Below are 25,642 nucleotides of genomic sequence, written 5' to 3'. Positions count from 1 at the left end.
TTTGTTTTCGCAGCTGAAGAGCGTATCCTTGAATATATATCACTTTGACAGAAGCCGACTGGAGTGAATGAGAATTGAAATAAAATCATATTCGTCATTAGTCCATTTTCACGGTCTGCTTTATTGTCAGAGACATTGGGAACATTCAGTGTGAAACCAACCTGCAGCTGCTCTTCATTCAAAGCCACTTCATTAGATTATTACTAAGTAGAAATGTCTTTGAATTATGTATCAGTGTCAAACCAAGTTGCATTTGTTTAAATGAATAATAGCACAAAACTGTTCCTTCAAAACATTTCTTGAAGAGAAGTTTGTTGCTAAAATGAATAAAACAGTAGTGTTTAACATGTAGATTTGGATGCATTGGGACACTTCGCAGTTGTGCAATGTCCATAGTTAATGTGATTCTCTCCACCTGTGTGCACTCAAGCAGAACTGACTTCATCCATAAAAAACGTTGATTAAAAGAGCAAACATGATGATGAAGAGTGAAGTTAGTGAAGAGAAAAGACCATGCAGCATGGTATGAGATTTTTTATCTTTATGTCCAAAAATATTTATTTTAAAATATTTGATTAGACATTAGACATATTGACATTTCTTGGAAAACTAGTGAACTACTAGGGTGTCAACATTTTATTTTTATAATATATGAATAGATTTTTTAAAATAAAAAAATAAATAATAATAAAAAAAAGTGTGATTTGTGTCCAGAAATATTTTATTTTATTAAAAAATGTTTGATTATAGACATTTCTATGACGAACAGTGTTGAAAAAAATCTACAAAATCTTAATAGAAAGTTAGTCCTTAAGTGGGACTATTGACCAAAGATATTTAATTTAAATTTTTGTTATTTTATTTTATGTTAAATTTATTGATTTTAGACTTTTCTATGGTGACTATAGTGTCCAAAAATATTTATTTATCATGTAATAATTATTTTACTTTTTATAAAATTTTATAAAATTATATTATTATAACTTTTTTTTTATGTTTGATTTTAGACATTTTATTTTATTTTTAGGATATATCACAAAAACAAAAAACAAAACTAAAATACTGGGCATTAGAAAGATACTATTATGAACAATCTATATTTTACTGTTGTACCATTCAGAATATACTATTGTAACCTTGACAAAAGTTCAGATATAATGCAGTGTGTGGGGGGGTGAGGGCAGGTTTGTCGCTTTAGTCAGAACAGGTGGGCTCTTCCTTGTTTGCTTGAAGCTGTGTGTGTGTGTGTGTGTGTGTGTGTGTGTGTGTGAAAGACAAGAATCCCTACTGAGACACAGTGTGTCGATCTTAAGGTCTTGTGTCTGGGCTCCTGACAGTCTCCTTGTTTGAAACTGTTGCCAATGTTTGGTAAAAATAGTTTGCGTGTTACTTTCAAGATACAAATAATATATGTGTGACTCATTGTAATCAACTTCCATCATACAGTATATAAAATTATCCAGGCATCATGATGGTGAGTTTAGCATTTTAATTATTCATAATGCAGAGGCTTTCTTATCCAAAGCAATGCATTGCCACTTAAAGCAGTTTAGGATTTGAACCTGTATCCTTTGGATTAGCAGCCCACATCTTTAACTACTAAGCCACATTACCTTATTTCCACCCTGATAGAGGTTTTCCATCAGTACCAGCGAGACATCAGGTCAAGCTTCACCCGTGGAAGGTATTTTAATCCTCTTTCTCCGTCTGTCTCCACAGACATGCTCACACACACACACACACACACACACATCTCAGAAAGCAGAGCAGAAGTGCTTGAGCTACAGCCAATCTTGATAAACTCAGCTGTTCAGAAATCATTGTGGGAAAGTGTGTTGTTTGTTTACCTGTCAGTTATTCTATTAGTCTGAAATCTGGTGTTGATATCAAGCACGCTGATTTCTATTAGAGCTGTGAAGTGACGTAATCACAGATAAGAGAGCAGATTTCTGATCGAGCCAGAAAGCTTTGGCATTTGACCTTTAAATCAGACATCAGTCTCATTAATGTTTATTTAATATGTCACTGATTTTAATTTTCCCTTTCATTTTTGTTTTCCTTAAATAGAGTACTGGTCTTTGGCTGCCTAAGTTTGCCATGTGCCAAATTGAAATATACTTTATTTATTTATTGAAAACGAATGGGAGTGAAACCTAAGACCTTTATGTAATCTTAAACCTTATAGGCTTAATAAAGACTATAATTGCTATTAATTATGTTACTTACTATTGTGTGTGTGTGTGTGTGTGTGTTTCAAAATATATGTGCAAAAAAGTCTAAAATATGTTTCAACATATTACATGAATTTTTTTGGCTTTTATATTTTTGAATAGATTTTTAAATATATTTGAAAAATATAAATGTTTTTAAAAGCATTTAATATGTATAACCTATAACTTATATCATATATAAACTTATGTAATCATATAATACGTTTGTATAAAAATCAGCAAGGATTTTACCCAAAAATATCAAAAACAAATCTTGCTTGTCAAGCACTTTGAACTACAAGTGATTTGCACATATTTGATGCACATTTAATTGGTGATTTGAACAAACTCTCTAAGACTAATTATTAAAATATAGCACTGACACATGAAGACAAATAAACTCACATTTCCTTCTGTAACTGAATACATTTTTAGTGAACCTGTAGAATAGAATAGAATAGAATAGAATAGAATAGAATAGAATAGAATAGAATAGAATAGAATAGAATAGAGCTCAGCTTCTCCAGTGTCTCGCCCAGGTGAGCGCGTCACCTGATCTTCCGTCTTTCACTCATCTACGCTGCTGGCGACGCGACAGTTTTGAACCCATTATAGTCAACGACGTGAGTGACGTAGGCACCCAATGGACCAATCAGAAGGCTCTCATTATAATCAGCGGAGCGCAGCCCGCTCACACGCGTCGCTGATTATCAAGGGAGTGCTGGAGTTTGTCGCGTCGCGTCGCTCGCTTGTAGCGTATCATGTGATAGGGGCTGGAATTTGACACCTCGGGGGTTCAAAACTCTCATGTGTTTATGGGACTTGATTTTGGCAGTGCTCCTGCGTTTAGAGCAGAGAGCGCGTCTCGAGGAGCTGAACGCGTCCGATCGAGCGTTTACTGCGCATCTGGGTCAGTCCAGACAACACCAGTGAGCTCTGGACACAAGTTTACGTGAAAGACGTGGATGTTCAGAATTATGCATCTTCACTACAGGGAGAGGGCTAAAGGAAACATTTTAAGGAATACATTTTCATTATCTGTGGATTATTTTCACTTGACTGTTTCTTAATTTATTTCACTCAAGTCCATGACAGGAGAGGTCGATCAGGACAGAAAGGGTAGGTTTCTTTTCTTTTCTTTTTAGATATTTAATTTGCATCATGTTATAGTAAGGCATTGGTCTAAAGTTTGCATGTTTAAACTGTTTTAGCATAATTAGCTACTACATTTACTCACACACAAACACACAGACATGATTTTTTTTTTTTTTTTACATATTTATGTCGACAGAACCTTTCTTTTTGTGGCGCTTATTAAAAAAAAAAGTACTTTTTTTCAAGCCAGATTTATTTCCCATAATAGAAGAAGTATATGTATTTTAACTTATAGATATCAATATTTAATATAATGTTCATGCTTTAAGTGTACGCAGCCAAGCCCTTAAAAGAATCCGAAATAATTTGTCATTTGCCACAGAATATTTGATTCAATTTAAATAAAAAATAAAGTAAAATAATGTTATGTGTATAAAATATAACGTGTATCTTGTCTTTTAAAACAGCGTGAGTTCTTGGACTTTGATTATTCTGGTTCCTCTAAGTTTCCCCTTTCCTTTAAAATGTAATTTTGCTTTACAATAAAGTTAAGTCGAAGTTTAGAACTGCATCAATATGCATCAGTTATTGTTGGATCTGTTGAAACATGGCTGATCCTCCAAAATTAAAGGAAAATAAAAGCTGCTTAACTGCCTGGCTTTCCTCAATCTCATACAAACAGGTTGGAAATGTACCTCCGAATCCTTAATTAAGTGTATTCCTTTGCTTATTTGACAAGCCTTTCTTTCCCAGCTGACTGAGCTGATGATTGATGATGGGACGGACAGTAAGTGTGCTCCTGAAAGAGCTGTTTTCCTGTCTGGAAGAGATGCAGTCTGGATACAGTTAGTTATAAATTCTCATTCTCAAATCTATTCAATTCTGGTTCAGGTGCATTGCCTCCCCAAATCTTTTCTATGCTGGAACAAATGAACATCACGCCACTGCTGTCTCCTCTTGTAAATATCTTTAAAAGATTTGGATTGAAATGTGCAACATTCTTACACAGAACCAGTAGCATATGTAGCATCCTATATCCCATCTGCTTGAGATGATTGGCATGTTTGTTGAGCAGGTAATATTGCATTTCAGTATCAGATTGCAAACACTTTCAGAAAGACTGCTGGTACTCCCTTGTATAATGTAAAGCTAGGATCAAAATGATTAATTTATTTGTCTGTTGGCATGGTTGTATGCGACTAAGGCAGAGGTTAGTCTGTGGAATTTGTTATGTCATGTTAAAAGATTAAATGGCAGTGTTGCTGAGTCACTGGTGTGTATTTTTTAAGATATAAGCATATGGTATTTTTTGAAAGGGCATGTGATGTGCTTTATGGTGATGAGTTTTGTGGAACCCCTGTATTATCACAGGTGGGTCTCTTTAGTTTGTGACCTGCTGTATATTCATGATGAAATGTCTTTAATGTGGTGTGTTTTCCTGTTGCTGTGATAGGTTGGGTGCGCTGGCACTTAACGCTCAAGTGCCCGAATCACACCGCCTTTAAGAGACACTAATGCAAGCGTCAAGCGCTTTTCAGTTTTACTGTCTAAAGCTGTAATACTGTTTAATCACTTCCATGCTGTCTATTTCTGAAGAATCGCTCACCTGCCAGTGGAGTTTCCACCTAGTCACTGTTTACTTTATAATCCTGGATCTTATAGTTCTCACTTTTGCTCCAGGAACCAGATTTTACTGTTATTGTTTTTTAATAATAATAAAAAAAGAAAACTGATTTAAATTGATTTAAAATCAGATATTTAATTAATAGAAAATATTTAACTGTTTCATTACTTTTTGATAACATTTTTTAAATAAAAAAAGGATTAAATAGTATGAAATAAAATATAAATAATTAAAATAGTTAATGTTATAAAATGATTAATAAATAATATCAAATAAATAAAATTTTATTGGACACCTTTGAAACTGACAACAAAAGACACAGAAAGTGTTTTCTATGGAAACACATTTTTGCCACAGAATAAAAAAAGTTCTATTTGGAATTTTTTTAAATCTCAGAATTCTGACTCTTTTCTCACAATTCTGGGAAAAATGTCTGAATTGTAAAACAAATTTAGAACGACATGATATAAAATAAACATTTTGAGAAGAAAAGTCATAATTGTGAGATTAAGTCACAATTATCTTGTTTATTTTCTTTTATTACATGAATTGTGTGATGTAAACTCAGAATTATGAGAAAAAAAGTTAGGATTGCGTGATATAAACTCAGAATTGCGAGGAAGAAAGTCAGAACTCCAAGTTTATATCTCACAATCTGAGAAAAAAAATCGGAATTGTGTGATATCAACTCATAATTGCAAGAAACAAATCTGAATTATGTGATAAAAAGTTTCAATTGCATTTTGTCCTCCTTTTTTAAGGGCAATTATTTATATTGTTAATGCACAAATATAAATTGCATTTTATCTTTTTCATCAATTTTTTTGCCACACATTTTTCCACACATTTTCAACTGTCTTTGTCCCAGTAGAACAGAACCCAGATTTTTCCATGTAAACCGCTGGTGTTTGAATTGCTCAGGTGTATTTTCAGCATCCATTTAATTTTGATGAAGCGATTGCATAGCGAGTGTAGATTTCGTGACTGTGTGTGCGTGGAGACGGGGCAGTACATGAGTGTCAGGCGATCACACCGGACACAGGAGCGTCGTGGTGTTAGTAAGAATTATGGACCACAGTCACTGCGTGGCAGTCCACCGCTGGATAATTTATTACAGCCTCCACTAATGAACAGTCTAGTTGTGCAATAATGAGAAACACCTGCAGGGTCAGAGTGGGGCAGAAGGACACTAGAGCCCACAGAAGAGAGGGTCCGATTCTTACATAAAGTTAAATGCTAGTTTTGCACAGCCAGGTTTTTGATGTAAAGTCCGGTGCACATTATACAGCTTATGTTGGACAAGAACTTCACACTTAGACATAAAGAGACCAGCTGACTGATAGGACATTTGTTTAGAGGCAAGTTTATATGAAATAAAAGTATACCACAGTTAAAAATCATTATGGAGAAATTAACTTAAATAAATGCACAACAGAAAACAATCGAAACCCATCCAGATTAGATGCTCCTAACCAGGTAAATGTTGCCTTTTCATTCAGTGATCATTTCATCCTTAAAACATTGTAAACATGGTTTGGTTTCCAGGAGGATTTATAAACGAAACCTGTGTGCTCTTCCTCCCTGAAGTCAGATGAAGTGAAGTTAGAGTTTTCTAGATCAAGAAGTGTTTTCTGGTTTTCTGTATGATTTTCAAACAGCTGGTCAGTAAACAGACTGTGAGCTAGACTAGTTAGTCTAGTTAAATGCTAAATGTTTAATTATACCAATGTGAACAAAATAGCAATACATTTCATGCATTCTAACTTATAAAGTTTATGTTTCTCTTATACCATGGTCTGTCTGAATACTCGATTCTGATTGGCTGGCGGGTATGCATTAAAACTGTATAATGCACAGGTAGTTAAAGTCAGTTAAATCACAATTCTACGGTGGCCGAGAGAGCTCAATGTGCTGCCACTTAAGAAAACACATGCAAATTGAAAAAACACCAGCAAATGAAGAAAACATCTTCATCAGTTTAACAACACAAGTGTGATCTTACCACCAGTGTTAATTTTGACAGCAAATTCGGATTTAGTCTTAGTCTTTTGAATAACACACCATTTAGTTTTAGTCACATTTTAGTCATCTGAAATGTTTTAGTCTTAGTCTAGTTTTAGTCGACTAAATATCATAAGAGTTTTAGTCTTAGTCTAGTCTTAAGTCTTTTAGTCTTAGTCTAGTTTTTTTTTAGTAGAACAAAGTCAACTTAGTTGACTTGACTAAATGTTTCCATCAGTCTGTTATGGAATGGTATTTATAAAATAAACATAAGGCCTGCTCTCAATGAAAATTATACATGCTCTCTGAAAAAGATATGCATTCGTCCTGAATGATATGCAATGCATATGACATTCTTTCAAGATGAAGTACAGTATTATTGAAATAGACAACCACCTATATTATATTTGTATTGTATGTTCATTCTATTTCTTTATTTGTGCTATTTACACAAAGTTTACATTTTTTTAAGTTTGTTTTTGTTCATTTAAAATAGCACTGCATAGTCTTCACTGTAAAATAAAATATACAATCAAACCAAAATGTATTCAGACACCTTCAACGTTTCTTACAATATCAGAGTTTATTTGCTGTAGTTTAGAAATTGGTAATAAAATATGACAATAACTCAGGGTTAAACTGTGTCAGAACAACAAATTCATCTTGATAATGTCTGATGCAATGCTTAATTTGGTTCAGTCTGTGGTGTGAAAAGGTTGCATTAGAAATTAAAGAAAGAAACACTTAAGCAAAACATGCTCAAGTCCCTAATAGTTTTTTTTTTTTTTTTTAGTCACTAGTAAAACAATATAATCTATTCTATCTGATTTTCGGATTGACTTTGGATAAATTCTTGTTAAAACTACAAAGTAATTCAATCAAGAGCAGTGAGTGATTTACTTTCATTTTCATACATTAAAGACACTGACAGCAGAGCTAGTAAATTAGGCGCGGTCACTTTAAGAGACAAATGCATCCATTATAAAGATACGCATCCGATTTCTTTCCAACGCTTTACTTTCACTGAAGACATAACTACAGACTTTTTCGAACACACTTTCCAAGACGGGTATTTCGACATATTTAGTATGTATTTGTTGTCGGTACAAAAGCAAGAAGACTTTGAGACGCGTCTCTGCTTGCTCCCTGAACACCAGAACACCGCGCTGCTGAATTGAGCTCTTTCACTTTTCGCTCTTTTTCTTATGTTTATTTAAAATGCGATTTGTATTTGTTCGTTCAGGTGCAGGAGGACGCAAACGTCCTGAAAGAGAGCTCGGTTCAGTGTTACGCGAGTCACCAGCTGCTCTGCTCAGTTCAACTTTCCCGCAGCGCGGGGCTGAAGCCAACTTGATGTGTTGAATGCTTGGAGCACGTTATAAAACGTATTCTTAAAATACACATTTCTGTTTTAATAAATGCTCATATTAAAACATAGCATTACACATAAGTAGGTACAAAAATAATCAGTGATACATTTACGACCCCATAAAAATTTGGGTCGCAATGGCATTTCAAAAGGTTGCAGTGTAGTTCCCTGTGTAAACAACTTAACTGTTATGAAAACGTCCTCGAAACTGTGCGAATTTCTGCAAACTCATCTTTGTTCTCTTTTCTGTGTAACTGCTGCTTTGTTTAGCTGTTGCGCTTGCATTTGCCGCGGCTTTTTAAAATGGCTCGGCTGCTTCTGCATAGATCAACCTACCCTCAAAGATTCGCACTGATTGGATCTCTTCTCCATTCGTCCCTCCCATATATTTTCGTCTCATTTTTATTCGTTGACTAAAGTGTCAGTTATATTTCGTCACGTTTTTCGTCATCATATCTGACTTTTTATTTAGTTTTTATTTAGTTTTCGTCCGTGAAAAAGGTTAGTTGACGAATATTTTTCGTCATAGTCTTCGTCAACGAAATTAACACTGCTTACCACACTAAATCATCTGTGTGTCTGATTTAAAGTGAGCAGCGTGCTGGAGCTAACAAGCTGTAACTGAGGAAAATAGCATTTTTACCTTTTCAGTGAAATAATTAACAGCTTTAACTTGTCAATTCTGGGAAATTATTAGAATTATATATTCTATGATAATTATATAATATATAATTCATTATAATTGTTTGTTTTATTCCACTGAGAAAAATCTCTTAATTTTCACGTTTTCTGTAGAGTTTCAGACAAGATCTCAACAATGTCTCGAACTGTGCTCAGATTTAGCAAGATGCCACTCAAAAGTCAGAGATCTCAATATGAACCTAAACATTTCTCATCAAATCTTCCAAAGTCCAAATGAGCTGATCCTTTTGCACACACATTTTTTTTTTTTTTTTTAGGTTTTTTTTTTACTAACCTTATACTCCGTATCTCAACTACTGACTCTCCTAATCTATAAAACAGCAAAGTTTTATTGCAAAAATAAATAATTTTTATAATAATAACAATGCTCTTGGTAAGGATTTGAACCAGTACCATGAGAGTTTAGCTCTAATCCTAATCAAACAAAGTTAATCAAAGTCTTCCGGTTCGTTAGAAAACCACAGGTAGGGCAGTTTGATCAGGGTTGGAGCTGAACTCTGCAGCACATTGATATATAATGTCATTTTTAAGAAGCAGTGAACAGTGTATGAGTTTGCGCTTGTGTAGAGGATAGTAAAATGCATCGAGTTCACAGCAAACTCAGCCGTGTGGAACGCTCTGAAATTTCATCCGAGTAAACAAATACTAACACTTTTCAGAATTCATCTCTTTCTGTCACTTCGGTTGAGCTCTCCATCTCAGTCTTCATTATACCTTCAATAACACACATTACCCGGCCAGATTTCTCCTTTGGCTCCCAATTTCTCCATCTGACAGCTCGGACCCCACAGCGAACACACACACACTGCTGAAAAGACGCTGGATCTTATTATTTGCGAGATGTTTTTGATTCATCATGTCAGAGAGCAGGTTCATTTGTCTTAATGGAGCTGTCAGATGTGTGTATCTGTGTACACCACAGAGAAACAAGGAGATGAGAGATAGATGGTTGTGTGAGAGTGTGTGTGTTCGCAGCCGGACATCTGGTTCTCCGCTGTCACGCTCACACAGAAGTTTCTCACTACAGAATCCAAACAGACGCCTCTTCATTTACAGAAACAGAAACATTTTTTAATTCTGTCAAAATTGTCCTTCCAGAGCAGCTCATCTCTCTTCGTTCACAGACGGGCTTGGATAAAATGTATACATCTCTGATCATCTCTGTGTCTGTCTCATTCACAACATTAGATCCTTCAGAAGACTGGTGCTAGCCTGTAAAAACCTCCGTCACGGTGCAAGGCTGTGGGCTTTAGTTTGCTGTTTTTAATGTTTCAAGGTGAAAAATTACCATATTTTGATTCTCTTTTCTCTTTAACTCCATCAATTCCCTCAGAAAATTGTACACTTTTAAGTGTCAGAATAATAAATAAGCTGCACAACACTTGCAATTTTCATGTAGACATAGCATTAAAAAACGGTGTTCTATTTGAATATATTGTAAAATGTGTTTTTTCTTTTCTGTGATCAAAGCTGCCCTTATGGAAGGAAAATATATTTACCAATATATTTCTTAAAATATATTGTGATATATTGTAATATATTATTTTCCCTTTTTATTTTCTAATATTTTATATATTTGAATACATTTAATAATATATTGATGATACATATATTATATAATATATTGAAAAATATACAAAGGATTGCCGCTTTCAATATATTGCAATATATTGGAAAAAAATAAATGTATATATATATAAGAATATATGCCTAATATATTACATAATATTTTCCCATATACTGCAATATATTTTTGTTTCATAAGGTTGAATTTTCAGCATTATTACTCCAGTAAACCATTTCTGATTATTATCAATGTTGAAAACAGTTGTGCTGCTTCATGTTTTCTTTTTCTTTTTCAGGATTCTTTGATTAATAGAAAGTTACAAAACGAGCATTTATTTCAAGTCGAATTCTTCCGTAATGTTTTAAATGTCTTTACTGTCACTTTCAATCAATTTAAAGAATCTGTGCTTAATAAAAGTAGTATTTTCTGTCAAAAACACTGACCAGATCTTTTAACCAATAGTGTTTGTCATGTAAGATGTTAAATGGCTAATTTATCCTCCAGTTGTTCTCATTGGGTGAATGTGATTGGCACGAGCAGCTCAGCGTGACGTTTGAAACCAGACACATCGTATCAGTTTCACAATCCATCTTTAACCACATTCTCTTTGATGTATGTCAGGAGGATGTTGACTTAGGTTTCTTATTGTTTGATCTTAATGGCATATATATATATATAACATTTAAATTGAAAGAGAAATTAATATATCAAAATCTAGTTGTATATACGACCATTAAAATGATTACACTTATATTTATAAAATTTTTATAAAAAATAAGTTGTCTGTATTAAATACTGCAGGACTACCATCGCTTTTCTTTATTATTTTTGTTCAGGGTGTTTGAATCGACTGGTGTTTTGTTGATTTTTAATCAATATATGAAGCCAGTTCTCCTCAAGTTCACACCGGTGTCCTAACAGAAGAAACACAGATGATGAGAATCACATTTAAAATCAACATGATCCACCAATGTTTCACAAGTCTCGATTTTCTAATCCAAAATGTATAGATTGGCACAATTAGTGATGTGAGTTTGGATATTTTTGTGGTTTTAGTGACGTTAGCATGCAGACACTTCAGCTTTAATAGTTGCATATGCTTGTAGTTTATAATTGAAGAGTGTTTTCAGTGACAGAGTGTTTTAAATCTTCTGCTGACCTTTATGTCACTCAGTGAAGCTGCCAAACTGAGTCAGTGCACACAACAGCTTGCAGACCTCAGCAGTGGCGGGTTACTGTTAGCAGCAGAGTGCTGTTAGTTTGATGTTTAAGGCTGCAGGTGAAACAGTCTCTTTAGATCAGGTCTGAATTGTGTTGCTGCTTTCATCACATCCTGTTGCTTAATCGTTTTATAGCAGCTGCCTTTAAATGTGTGCCATTTCTGTGCAGCGCTTCAGTGCTTGCATGTTTATACATGTGGTCAAGAGCCATGTGATTAATGATGATATAATGTCGAATTCATACTGATAAGCAAAAATGACTTTAAATAAACATGACATTTGTTTTGTTTTTGAACTTCCTTCTCTTTCATCCTATTCTTCATGCAATCCAGAATGGCAGCACAGCTGAAGGGTTTGTTGAACCTTTAAATCTGAGGCTTATTCATTTCAATTTTGGTGTGAAAGGGTTTTCAAATTTGCCAAAAATATAACTTTTAGATATTGAAAACAACCAAAGATGAGTAACTTTCCCCAACTCGGGTTGCCAAGGTCTTCTGTGTGGTTGCTAGGGCATTGCTAGGTGAAAATTGTCCTGTCGATTAGTAAATTAGTTTTTGGGAACCTGAATCTGTCTGAAAGGGATGGGAGAGTGTCTGCAGGAAATTTCAGGGAAAAGAAACTGTAAAAATCAAGAAAAAAAGTTTATTTTGGACCAGTATTCATTGTGAAAAGCTATTAAAAATAATTTTTAATTTATAATAATAATGATGATTTCCCAAGGGGGTGCTGGAGCATCTGGGGAACATTTCAGAGAAAAGAAACGCTAAAAAAAATAAGATTTTCTTTTTTGTACCAATATTTAATATACAAATCGTATTAATATTTAATATTAACAGTAATAATTGCTATGGTAATAGTAATCTCTAATAATAATAATTTTTAAAGGGGGTGGTAGAGCACCTGAGGGAATTTTTTAAGAAAAAAAAATATTTAAAAATAATTTAACAATACAAATATGACAATATAATTGCCAATTATTTCATTTTTAAATGTTTTCTTTTAATACACACTATTAAAAGAAACATATATAAAATAGTCTTAAAATTGCCTTCATATTAGCCAATATGGAGGTTGTCCTTTGCAAAGACCTTATCATTAATGATCTTATATTTAAAGGGTGGCCATATGCGCAATTCATTCGGGACGCAGGATTTTAATATTGCATAAAACATCCAAAGCAGTTTGACCAATAACATGCAGGTATTGCACATAATCCACCAATCATGAGGCTTCGCGTGAGAAGGTGAGCTCAACAAGGAATGATAAAAGCGATGCAAATAAGCACATGTTCGTTCATTTTTAGTGTCGCTGTGCACTATTCAAAAAAGCACCAAAGTAGGTGCGAGAGCGATTGGAAAGCAGAAGGAGTCTTCTGCTCTGCTCTCTGTAGCTCTAATGTCACACAATGATAGACCTGCACAGTGCAAACAGCATAAACCTGGATATTTTAGGCAATATTAAAATCCTGGCCGGTAAGTGTCCCGTATTAACAGCGCAGATGGCTATCCTATATAGTTACAAACTTTAAAAATAAAATAAAAAACCAGTCAGATAACATCTGAATGATATTTGCACATCTCGACGTCTCTTGTAGAATGTAGCAAGACGGAAAACAATTAAATAACTTGAATCTTGTGACATATTAAAGAAATTGCTCACAATAACATTCTCTTATTATTCATCTGTCAGATATGCTGCTAATTTTTCACTATAAAATGCAAAAAGCAGAAGTTCCAAAGAGGCTTTATCTTATTTCTGTAGGAGAGCTGATCTTCAGTGATCTTTCCTCCAAAGCTTTGAAATCATGTTCAGAAATGCACTGCTGAAAATAACGGTTCTTTAAGGGCCACTTGTTTAGGGCCATTATATTTGCATGCATATCAAATAATACATCTTTTAATTTCTAGATGGAAAAGGGTGGAGGAGTCTGGAGACCTGCATGGCTGCACCTGCCCGATGTCACCTGAGGAACCGGAAGGTGAGCATTCCTCATATCTTTAGGGTTATCAGCTAATAAATAAACACGAGCTTGATGCTGCCTGACAGGACACCTGTTTGGTCTCGGCTTGCCTGTACTACATTACAACAAATGTGTCAGAAGCGTGTCCGTTTGGACTTGTTTGTGTGCTTGATTTTCACTCCGGCTCATTGGATCTTTTCAGCCAGACACTCCACAGACATTCATTCATTAGAGTCACCCTGAAATATTTACTCATGAGGATCTACGGCGGTGTTGGGTGTTGCTTAAGTAATTAAAGAGGCTGTAGTGTTGGCTGTGTAGGATCACTGGAGGTCTCCTGCAGTTCAGGTTTGGGGATGGAAAGCGTATCCATGTGAATGGGCTGATCGGACATCACGGATCGGTTTACTCTGTCAGGGTTAATATGACACAGACGAGTAATGGACAGGCCATGACAGTGCACTAGATTAACCCTGAGGATTCGTGTCATTGTATTCCCTACTAAAGTGTGTTATTGGCTCTTTCTTTGCAATCATAACAACAGCTTCAGTTCAGTACATGCTGTATCAGTTATCATGACATCTTTTGTTCTTCCTACAGGTGATGCTGCTTGTGTTTGTGTGTCTTCTGGGTCTCGTTGATGGACATTTCCTTCAGGAGGAGAAAGAAGAATCCCGTCCTAGCAAGCTGAGAGCCTCTTCAACCTCTCCAAAACATCCAGAACCAAAGAAAGATCTAGATGAGAGGCAGAGCCGAGCGCCATGGGCACGACTGCACGGTCAGTACATCCCTGACACTGTATAACAAACCGGGGCTAGTTGTCACACTTTCTGCTTCAGTGAATGAGCAATGAGTGATTGAATTCTAAGATGTTAAAGCTGTGAAATATGTTCATTATTATTATTATTATTATTATTATTATTATTATTGGCTCTGAAAAAAAAAAAAAAAAATATATATATATATATATATATATATATATATATATATATATATATATATATATATATATATATATATATATATATATATATATGATAATGCAAAAAATAAATAAATTCAATTTTGGCTGGAATGCAGCTTTATATAAATAATGCAATTTATTCAATTTAGAGTAAAGTTAGTGTCATTATCCAGCTCAATTCAGTTCAGATTTTGTTCTCATTGGATAGTGTCAGTCAAGTTAAAATAATAATATTACTATATTAATTGTCTTTAAACCCCAGGACAAAATGTATCCTAATTCCTAATTTATGACTGAGCTGTTTCAGATGAACAGATGAAGGTCTCAGTAAAGGTCTCAGTTACTGTATGATTCATTAACTATCAATTTCGTCACGTTTTCTCATTATTCTTGCTTCACGGTGGATTGCAGACTTATAAGAGCATTACTGCCACCCATCTCTCAAGTGGACCATTGATACTCCCAATTGAGACTGTAGATTTTTGGATGAACTATCTCTTTTAGTTATTATTAAGTTTCTGTCTAACCTGTCAGAGCTTTGAATACTTTGAGAATAATGTTGTACACTTGCTGTTACCTCAGACACTTCACAAAGATCTAATGGGTGAATGCACGAAAACTGTCAAAAATATGTCCAGATCATATTTAACCCGATGTAATAATATATATATAATCCAGTATTTTAGAAAAAAAAAAAAACACTGCCAAACATCAATAGTTCTAGGTTTGGTTCTATCAATCTGTGCCCCCAAGAAGACTACGGATCCAATCTGTTTTAAACACTTGCACATTTTATTAAATCTTTTCTGCTCAACTGCAGTAGGTCTAGGTCTGTGTATTCATGTTCAATGCTGGCAAATCAAATCCTGCTCAAAATACTGCTTTTATGGTTTAGAATGATTTAGGTTAAGTCTAACCTGCAAATGACATTTTCATAACATTGTATACAGAATATGTATAACATTTTATTACTTAAGGTGAAAACAGTAGAAAATCAGTAAAAAAAACCAGTAAAGAAATCTTAGAATAATTTAGGAGCGTTCCAGTAAAGAGAAGTTGGGGGTTATTGTTCTTAAATGTGATTACAATTAATGTCTCAATGAAATATAAATAGGACTCACTTTCTTGATGCAAAATATGATTTCTTCTTTCCTTCTGGTTTTTAGGATGAAATGTGGATGTTTATGTGACATTCAACCTTCAACACTTTTTTTTTTGGTATTTATAGGGAACATCTTTGTTGAAATCTAAAATGATGTTCTTCTCATCCTGTAATTCTGTGTTATGTCACAGTGACACATTGCTTCAAGGCAAATTCCTTGCAAAATATTCTAATTTTCATTATGTTGACTGGAAATAAAATATCTGTGCACATAATAATGTAGAAACAAGTGGAATGCAAACTTACCATTAGTATCTCTTGTGAGGACCAATACAGTCTTAAGATATAGAAATATTTTCTCAGTAATTAATTCTTTGTAAGGCAGTTCTGAAATATAATGCCGGCATGTCCATGTACTTTGTTGTATGCAGTATGATAAACATGATCAGCAATGGTTGAGCCACAAGCAGACATGTTGAGCAAACAAACATAGCCGTGTTTTTACAGAGCTACAGCCTCACAGTGTTTACACTCTTCAGGAAGTCAACCGTGATATTGACCATTCTTCTGCCACTGAATTAGACCCTGTTTTCAAAAACACTGCCATCAATGGATGCTGACTGGCCGTTAAAATACGCAAACAGCTAAAACGCATAATATATTAACAGATGTGACATGACAGCTACTGCTGGAGGTCTGCAAAGAAGATACATAAAACAAAGTTTAAAAAATGTTTTTGAAAGATGTCTTTTCTGCTCCCCAAGACTGCATGTATTTGATCAAAAATACGGTAAAAACTGTAATATTGCGAAATATTATTACAATTTAAAATAGCTGTCTTCAGTGTGCATATATTTTACAGTGTAATTTATTGCTGTGATGCACATAAGGAATACTTTGTCTCTAAACCTTAAGAAAACCGGTAGTATCTATCAAGTAGTAGGACCATTTTCTGTGTGATATTGTAAAAATATATATATATATACACATTACAGCATCAACTGGGATAAGACACTGATGAGACACACAGATGTTATTCACACCCAGTGCATTTGACATGTTTTCTCTGGCTCATGCATGCGATAGAATAATCTCAGCACGCTCTTCCTTATCAATTTTATATTCCTCTTCAAATAATCCAGAGCTCCTTCATGCAGGTTTTGACACAGCAAACTGCTCCCTTGGAAGATAATTACTGCAGTTTTCGCCTGGAGAAAGTTTGAATCATGTTCTAAGGTTCTCCTTTCCTTGTGACTTTAAACAAAACTCTATAAGCATGATGTGGCATGTTGTGGGATGTTTTTAGTGCTGCATGCTGCAGTTGCATGAGTTACAGTACAATAGTAGTCCAGTGCGGTGTCAGTAAGGTGCACTGCAAACAGCAGGAGGAATTTCACGCCGTGGAGAGACGTGCACACATTACAATCAGCTGCTGAGGCGTGAACCAGAGCCACTAGTGTTATCACCTTTTTAAATGCCAGTGTTACATTACAGTGTTGGCAGGAATTGAGACTATTTTAATGCATCAGAGCCACATGCCAGAATCTGTATTCTCTGGGGAAATAGATCAACCCAAAATCTTTTACTCATGTCAGCGTCATTCCAACCATGACTTTCTATCTGTGAAACACAAAAGGTGGTTTTTTTGTGTAGAAAATGGCCACTGTTTTCCATATAATGAAAGTGGATGCTTCAAAAAAGCAAAATAGCATGAAACTGTGATACTGTAAGTAGCCAATGTACAGGTGCATCTCAATAAATTAGAATGTCGTGAAAAAGTTCATTTATTTCGGTAATTCAACTCAAATTGTGAAACTCATGTATTAAATAAACTCAATGCACACAGACTGAAGTAGTTTAAGTCTTTGATTCTTTTAATTGTGATGATTTTGGCTCACATTCAACAAAAACCCAACAATTCACTATCTCAACAAATTAGAATCAGCTAATCAACTCAAAACACCTGCAAAGTTTTCCTGAGTCTTCAGAATGGTCTCTCAGTTTTGTTCACTAGACTACATAATCACGGGGAAGACTGTTGATCTGACAGTTGTCCAGAAGACAATCATTGACACCCTTCACAAGTAGGGTAAGCCACAAAAATTAATTACCAAAGAAGCTGGCTGTTCACAGAGTGCTGTATCCAAGCATGTTTAACAGAAAGTTGAATGGAAGGAAAAAGTGTGGAAGAAAAAGATGCACAACCAACCGAGAGAACCGCAGCCTTATGAGGAGTGTCAACCAAATCCATTCAAGAATTTGAGTGAACATCACAAAGAATGGACTGAGGCTGGGGTCAAGGCATCAAGAGTCACCACACACAGACATTTCCATGAATTTGCTGAACTACAGACAACGTCAGAGGCTTCTTACCTGGACTAAGATGTTGACCAGTGGTCCAAAGTCCTCTTTTCAGATGAGATCAAGTTTTGTGTTTCATTTGGAAACCAAGGTCCTAGAGTCTGGAGGAAGGGCGGAGAAGCTGATAGCCCAAGTAGCTTGAAGTCCAGTGTCCACAGTCTGTGATGATTCGGGCTGCCATGTCATCTGCTGGTGTTGGTCCATTGTGTTTTTTGAAAAAGTCAAACACAAAGTCACTGCAGCCATTTACCAAGAACTTTTGGAGCACTTCATGCTTCCTTCTGCTGACCAGCATTTTGAAGATGCTGATTTCATTTTCCAGCAGGATTTGGCACCTGCGCACACTACCAAAAGCACCAAACATTGGTTAAATGACCATGGTGTTGGTGTGCTTGACTGGCCAGCAAACTCACCAGACCTGAACCCCAGAGAGAATCCATGGGCTATTGTCAAGAGCAAAATGAGAAACAAGAGACCAAACAATGCAGATGAGCTGAAGACCACTGTCAAAGAAACCTGGGCTTCCAGACTACCTCAGCAGTGCCACAAACTGATCACCTCCACGCCACGCTGAACTGAGGCAGTAATTAATGCAAAAGTAGCCCCTTTCAGTTATTGAGTACATGTACAGTAAATGAACATACTTCACAGAATCCAAATCCATCATTTGCTGTTATAGACATGCACAGGTACACTGTACTGTTAATATATATATATATATATATATATATATATATATATATATATATATATATATATATATATATATATATTAAGAATTTTAACAGTTTTCATTTAGAACTTTAGAAATTGCTAGGGAATAGAAATTGCTAGGTAAGTTCAAATTTAAATAATTACAAAGAATCGGCAAGTAACACATTGATTAAAGGTATAGGTTGTAGGACCTGCCACTAGAGGGCGCACTAACAAAACAATCGCGTGGTTTGATGACGCTAAGAAGGAGCAAGGAATGATGGGATTTGTTGTCTTCTACCCAACCGCTGACGGCCATCAATCAGACGGAAAGATAAATCATGGATTTAACGCGAGATCAATGATTTGCGCGAGTAGATTACATACAAAGTCAATTCAAATGCGTGATCAGACTATTGATCAGACGCGTCCTCGCACGCGTCTGCCGTGTATACCCCATAATACTAATTAGGGGTGCTCCGATCACGATCGGCCAATCGTTAATGCGCATCTTGTCAGTAAAGCCGGTTCTCTAATCAGCAGTTAATTCCATCAGGTGCGTGATTTCACATAGAGCAGCTGTTACTACACAGAGCCGTTGTTAACTGAGAAGATGCGCAAATCCACGTTCATTTTCAGCGTTTATTGGCGCATCTTCCGCATTTGTCCACGACACTGTTGTCATGTGTTTTCTACGTTAGTAAAGGCAGTAACAAAGGGTAACTAACGTCAATGACAGGCGACTGCACTGTCACTGTTTAGAATGGGAATTTTCTCATGATTTACAAGTAGTTGAAAACATTAGAGATATTGTTAGTAATAAGTTGACAAAAATATATAACTAGCCTAGTGGTTTTTGGATATTTTACTGCAAATATCTTACAAATTGTACCTTTAAACATGACAGTTTTTTAGTAGAAATAATGAAATAGCATTTTCTTGCAAAACATTCTCCTGTAATCTTTGTTTTATTTACAATTTAAAAAAATATTTGGTAAAGTGTACCATTAGATTTTATGTTGTGATGAACTGCATGGTGACACGAAGGTAAAGGATCCAGATGTAGTAGTTTATTGAAGGAATAATCCACAAATGTCATCCAAAGGCAGGGAAAGGTGATGCACAAATAGGTAATCCAAAAAAGTGAGGCTGAGTAATCCAGAAAATAGGCAGAATAACAAGACCAGGAACTAATATACAGGAGAACTAGGATACCAGGCTTAGAACTGCAGTAAAGACAGACACATACAAAACTTGCCAAAGAATGACAATGAGAAGCTGTCTTACATAAAAGGCTAACATTGCTGATGAGATACAGGTGCAAACAATGAGTGCTGCTGAAACCAGGCAGAGGATTGTGTCAAATTATGAGAAAGGCAGAGGATTATGTGAAGTCCTTGACAGAGTGGCCGAAGTCTGAGATGGAGAGCCCTCTAGAGGACAACCAGGGCACTCCAGCCGGGGATCGTGACAAATCATTGGCTCGTTTGTATCTTGTGACCAAATGATATGTGTCATGATATGGAAAATGTATTGGCTATATGTGATTTGAGAGTTACAGTGAAAGGGCAGATTTTTTGTAAATAAATTACGTTTAATATTTTCAGAATTTTTTTTTTTTGATGGCTAATTGAATGAGGTAATCACCATCCTATATGGCTGTAAAGCACTATTGCGAGTGTGATATTGCTTTTCTGCAAGTAAATGTTTTGACAGACTGTAAATAGTAACAAAACGGCGTATATAAGTAAAGATAAACCTATAGTGTCTCAAAGACCCTCTTTTGTGTGAGACTACTTTTAATGCTAAAATGTCTAAAATGTGCCATTTTCTACATTTAATAATCAATGAATCTTTACAGTTTGTATTTTACAAAAACTTAATGTGAAACAGTGAAAAGCCAATGCTGTTGGACTGATATATTGGCACTTATGCAAGGCTGTTCGACCAATCAGATCAAGGACCAGAACTAAATGTTGTACAATTTTCGGGTGCTTAATAGCCCCAATTTATCTTGAGCTGCTAAGATATTCTTCAAAATTTCTTTCACCTTTCTGTCGCCCAGAAGAAAAAAAGTCAACAAAATTAGCAATGATGACAGAATCTTTACGTTTGTTCACATTCTGTGGTCACTTCTGTCATCATCTTGTGTTTTCTGTCCCCTTAGAGTCATCCCTGGCCGAGGAAGGCGAGGGTCATCGAATCCGGTGGCTGCGCTCCTCTACAAACAACTCCAGTTCTCGGAAATCTCAGAGAAACCGTAAGGAGCAGCGCAATCGCAAGCGAGGTCGGAGCAGCCAGGACTGTCGTTTGGAGAGGAAGGAGATGAGGGTTCGTGATCTGGGCCTCGGCTATGACTCGGATGAGATCGTTCTGTTCAAGTACTGCGTGGGGACGTGCATGAGCGCCCGTAAGAACTACGACCTGGCCCTGAAGGTGCTGACGGACAACGGCAGCGTTTCAAGCCGCAAGCTGAGCCTTCACCCCTGCTGCAGACCCACACGCTTCGAGACCGTCTCTTTCATGGACGCCCAGACGAGCTGGCAGACCATCAAATGGCTTTCAGCGGCAAACTGCAGCTGTGTGGGATGAGAGAAGCCCAGGAGACACAGCCGGTAAAATCAGTTCAAAGCTCCGGTGTAGAAAGCGAGGAAATTCCAGTGCAAGGAATCGGATGCAGTGCTCCTGATGATGCACTACAAACGCAGCGGATCTGCTGCCGTCGGCACAGGAGCAACAGGGATACAGGACGTCCTGCAGGGAGATGGTCAGAAAGCGTTGGGGTTTGCATCATGTGACCTCAGAGAGCTAAAAACTGTACCTGTGAAGCAGGTCATCAGGTTCCTGCTCCAGACTGCATGGATAGTTCGTGAAAAGTAACTTGAAGGCCTACATTTCGCATGATCTGCCTCTAGGAGTTATGAGATGTTTTAAGAACTTGGGTATCATGAAGGTTCATTTTAATTCACTTGTGGGCTTAGCATGTGTGTTTAATATACACACACTTTCCTCAAGCCATGTGCACATTACAAGACCGAAGTGCGTCATCTTTTTATGTTTGTGAGTAGTCCAGGTTTTTTTCAGACACAGGCCAAACATTTGTTCATGCAGCAGATCTCCGTTTTGATGGTCGGATATGAATGCTTAGTAGTGGATTTCTGCGTTTGGCAATATAATAATGATCTCGTGCTCGATTACACTGCTTGTCTGGATGTATGCCCAGCTATAACACTCTCTTCCATCATCTGATCATCATTAGATGAATCACTGCTGCCATGATCGCTAAAAAATGTACACAAACTAAACTCTTTTCAACCCTATTCACTTTTAAACAAAATTCTGCCTGCTTTCCATAAGCAGTGCACACATGTAATTTTGTGTGTATAATATATACTATAATAAGTCTGTTTTACATAGAAAGTAATCATTCTTGGATTGAAAAGAATGTCAATGACTTAACTTACATTCTTGTTCAAAAGTATTAAATTAAGTATTAAATACAACAATGTATTAGATTGACTGAAAGTGAGAGTAAAAGCATTTATAATGCTACACAAGATTTATATTTTATATAAATGTTCCCTTTGAACTATTTCCAGAAAAATAAAATGAAGGAGCACAATGTTTTCAACATTGATAATAATACGCTTCTTGAGCGGCAAATCAGTGTATTAGAATGATTTTTGAAGGAGACTGGAGTAAAGTTGCTGTACCAGCGCAGATTAAACAAGATTGCATGGTCAGTAATGAATAATATGGCATATTGCATGCAAAACTGTTTCGTGAGTTCACCCGTGAGTGTTTAAATGGCTTATGTTGACATGTTGCACATCTTGTAATGTGCCCTTGGCGTTACACACTTGCACAAACACAACCGACAGCTGACAAGTTCTCCTCAAGCTATATTCCATAAACTCTGCTATAAGAAATACCTCTTTAATTTCAAACTTCTTTAAACAACAATGGCATTTTGTTTCATTGCTCGAGTGGATGACTGATTTTCTGTGCATTTCTATTATGGACTGCATCTTTGTCAGGGTACGTGAGATATCTGATTTGTCAGTTAAATGAAATGGTTTACTGGTTAAAGTTGGCCGCACATAGCACTGTACAGGTTTACCAAAATGTATTTCAATCCAGGCATTGTCAGATTTCATGTTTTGTTTTATGTTTTGGGGTGTTGACTCCTCTCAGGTAGGGATGTGGTTTACACTTCTATAATCAACCGTCACGTTTTAATCTCATGGTTTACTTTTACTTTTACTCATATATCACTAGTAACGTTCTCAAAGACACTGTGAACTTATTCTGTTTCACGCTATAATTTGGTAAAAATAAACCGGATATTTTACGAATTTATTAAGCCAATTTTTAGGATTTTTTTTTTTTTACATTTTCATGATATTTTTATTTTCATTTAATAAATTCAGTACATTTCCCCCCAAATACCCATTCTCAATAATGTAATGTAAAAGATTTATGATGCATAACTTTTACATTGTATTTATGGTACAGTAGTATTTGTTGTACATGCTTTTTTACTGTAGTACATAAGACTGTCACAGTTATGAAAAACCTAATCAATTTTTTTTTCTCTTTTCTATTCATTTTATTTTATTTTTAAACGTGACCAGTAATGAGATTAACCCTTAAACTAAAAGCATTTTATGACTAAGGGAATTTTAAATCAAAAACTCTGTTTTTGTAACTGTCTTTGAAGGGAATGCTATCGTTTGATGTATTTATTGTATTATTATTTTTTCGCATACATGTTATCATAATTATATATTTTATTATTTATAAAATGTATATACCTGGAATGTATTGCTCAGATTTTTATACAGATGATGCATTTAAAGAGAAATACATTTTATCTCTGTGTGTCATACCACGTGTTTCATTGTGTTTTGCTTTGCACCAACATTTTCATACAAGTCACAGTTACTGTCTCTAAACCACTATATAAAAAAAAACACTCAGCAGAACGTTTTCATATGATTGGTGTTTCTGAATGCTTTCACAGCATATGTTTATACAAAACACAGACTGAGACATCTGATTACTGTCATGCTGTTAGTGTCTGGGTCTTTTACCACAAAAGGTGAGTGAAAGCATGAAATCGAGGCAACTGTGCACAATGCAATCTGTCCACTGAACTACTATAATTTTACTTGTCTTTTCTGGTATTTTTCACACAAGAGATGATGAATGCATGATATTTGACCTCTGAGAATCAGAATGCACAAGACCTTGCTGCTGTTGTCAACGTAAATAACACACCTGCGCCATCTAGTGGACAGTCACAGTTAACATTTATATAAAATATGCGCAAAACATCCAGACAAACCTTAGAACTAAGAGTATTCGAATATAATCTATAAATGCATATTACAGTATTTCACAATTGCTAAAACACATTTCCTGAAGCCTTCACCCATATTCTCAAAACTTTAAACACAAAACCCAGTCTTAATACTACATTCACAAAACCCCTGACTCTTCTGGCAAAAACACTTGCCTCAAAACCATTTGATCTGTGCTTAAAATCAAACAATGCTTTCAAAACATAAACACAGCCAGTCAATATATAAACACTCATCAGCATTCACTAGACACTACATAAAAAAATTGACAACACAGTGTCCAGGGCATGTATTTACAGATAATTTTTTTTATTCCATATAGAAAATAATTTTGCCATAAATAAAAGTAAATAATTCACAACTCAGTACAGCAAATATATTGCATACTGTAAGTACTGCAAGTGATACAGTATAGAATTTCTGTATTTTCAGCATAAAAATAAAGAAAGCTCAAAGAACAAAGACAACAACTCTAAATGCAAAGTGTATTACACAAAACATTGTGCAATTGCAAAATCAAAGTCAATGAGAGACTCATCCTGCCTCAGCATCCCGATGGTGGCGATGTTGGCATTGTTTTGATGGACCATATCAACGATGAGAACCTTTTGCTGTTGGAAGAACGAAGGAGTCCTTCCACCCTCATTTTGAAGTCTTGCAATTCTACAAAAGAGAAAATGCTCTTACAGATATGTACATACAGAAACAATAGTAATGGACATCACATTCATATGTAAATTGTATTCTAAATCTTTTTTTTCTTTTTCCACACTCCCCTTTCTATTGACAAACTGATGTGCTATATCAAATGTCAAATTAGAAAAACAATACATTTACCTGTTCTCTTCTGTGAATGTCCTGATTATGATGGCCACAGTTGTCCTTGTACTCTTCCTCCTCGTCCACCACCTCTTACATGAACTCTTCCTCCTCTTCCTCTCACATCGTTTCCATCCATTGTGGTATCAACTCTCAACGTACCTGGGCCACCTGTACTGGCTTATATTCTAGACAACTGATTTGGTCACATCATTAGAAACAAGTGTGAACAATTTTGAGTTGTTGTGTGTAAACGATGACAGTTGTGTTGTAGTTGTGTTTAAATTTTGCCACATATATTTACCATTTTGCAACACTGCTGTTGTGCAAAATGTGTTTTAGTGAGTAAGAATGTGTTTAGAGTTTTGCAAAAAGAGTGGATGAGATTTGCAAACAGTGTCTTAACTACCTGAACTTGTTTAAGGTTTTGCCTACAAAGTGACTGATTCGACAAATGGGTTTAGGCCACTTAGCATTGGGTAGCATAGAACTTTTTAATCATCAACTAATCCTTTGAAAAAAATGCAGCAAGAAGCAGCTTGACTGTTTTTAACACTGATAATAATAAATAATGTTTCTTGAGAAGCAAATC

General features: G+C 35.6%; 1 protein-coding gene across 1 annotated transcript; it reads left to right on the top strand.

Moving 5' to 3' along the window:
• Positions 1-2,913: 2,913 nt before the first annotated feature.
• Positions 2,914-23,707, top strand: LOC113050978 (neurturin-like). The gene is made up of 4 exons (XM_026214494.1): positions 2,914-3,329; positions 13,696-13,766; positions 14,349-14,526; positions 21,036-23,707. The coding sequence occupies exons 1-4, from the start codon at positions 3,299-3,301 to the stop codon at positions 21,458-21,460; spliced, it is 705 nt and encodes a 234-aa protein (XP_026070279.1). The 5' UTR covers positions 2,914-3,298; the 3' UTR covers positions 21,461-23,707.
• The last annotated feature ends 1,935 nt before the right edge of the window (positions 23,708-25,642 follow it).

Source organism: Carassius auratus, chromosome 31 (genome assembly GCF_003368295.1).
Source record: "Carassius auratus strain Wakin chromosome 31, ASM336829v1, whole genome shotgun sequence".
Classification (NCBI taxonomy): Eukaryota; Metazoa; Chordata; class Actinopteri; order Cypriniformes; family Cyprinidae; genus Carassius; species Carassius auratus.
Note: the sequence above shows the minus strand (reverse complement) of the source record. Positions and strands in the feature narration are given on the sequence as shown.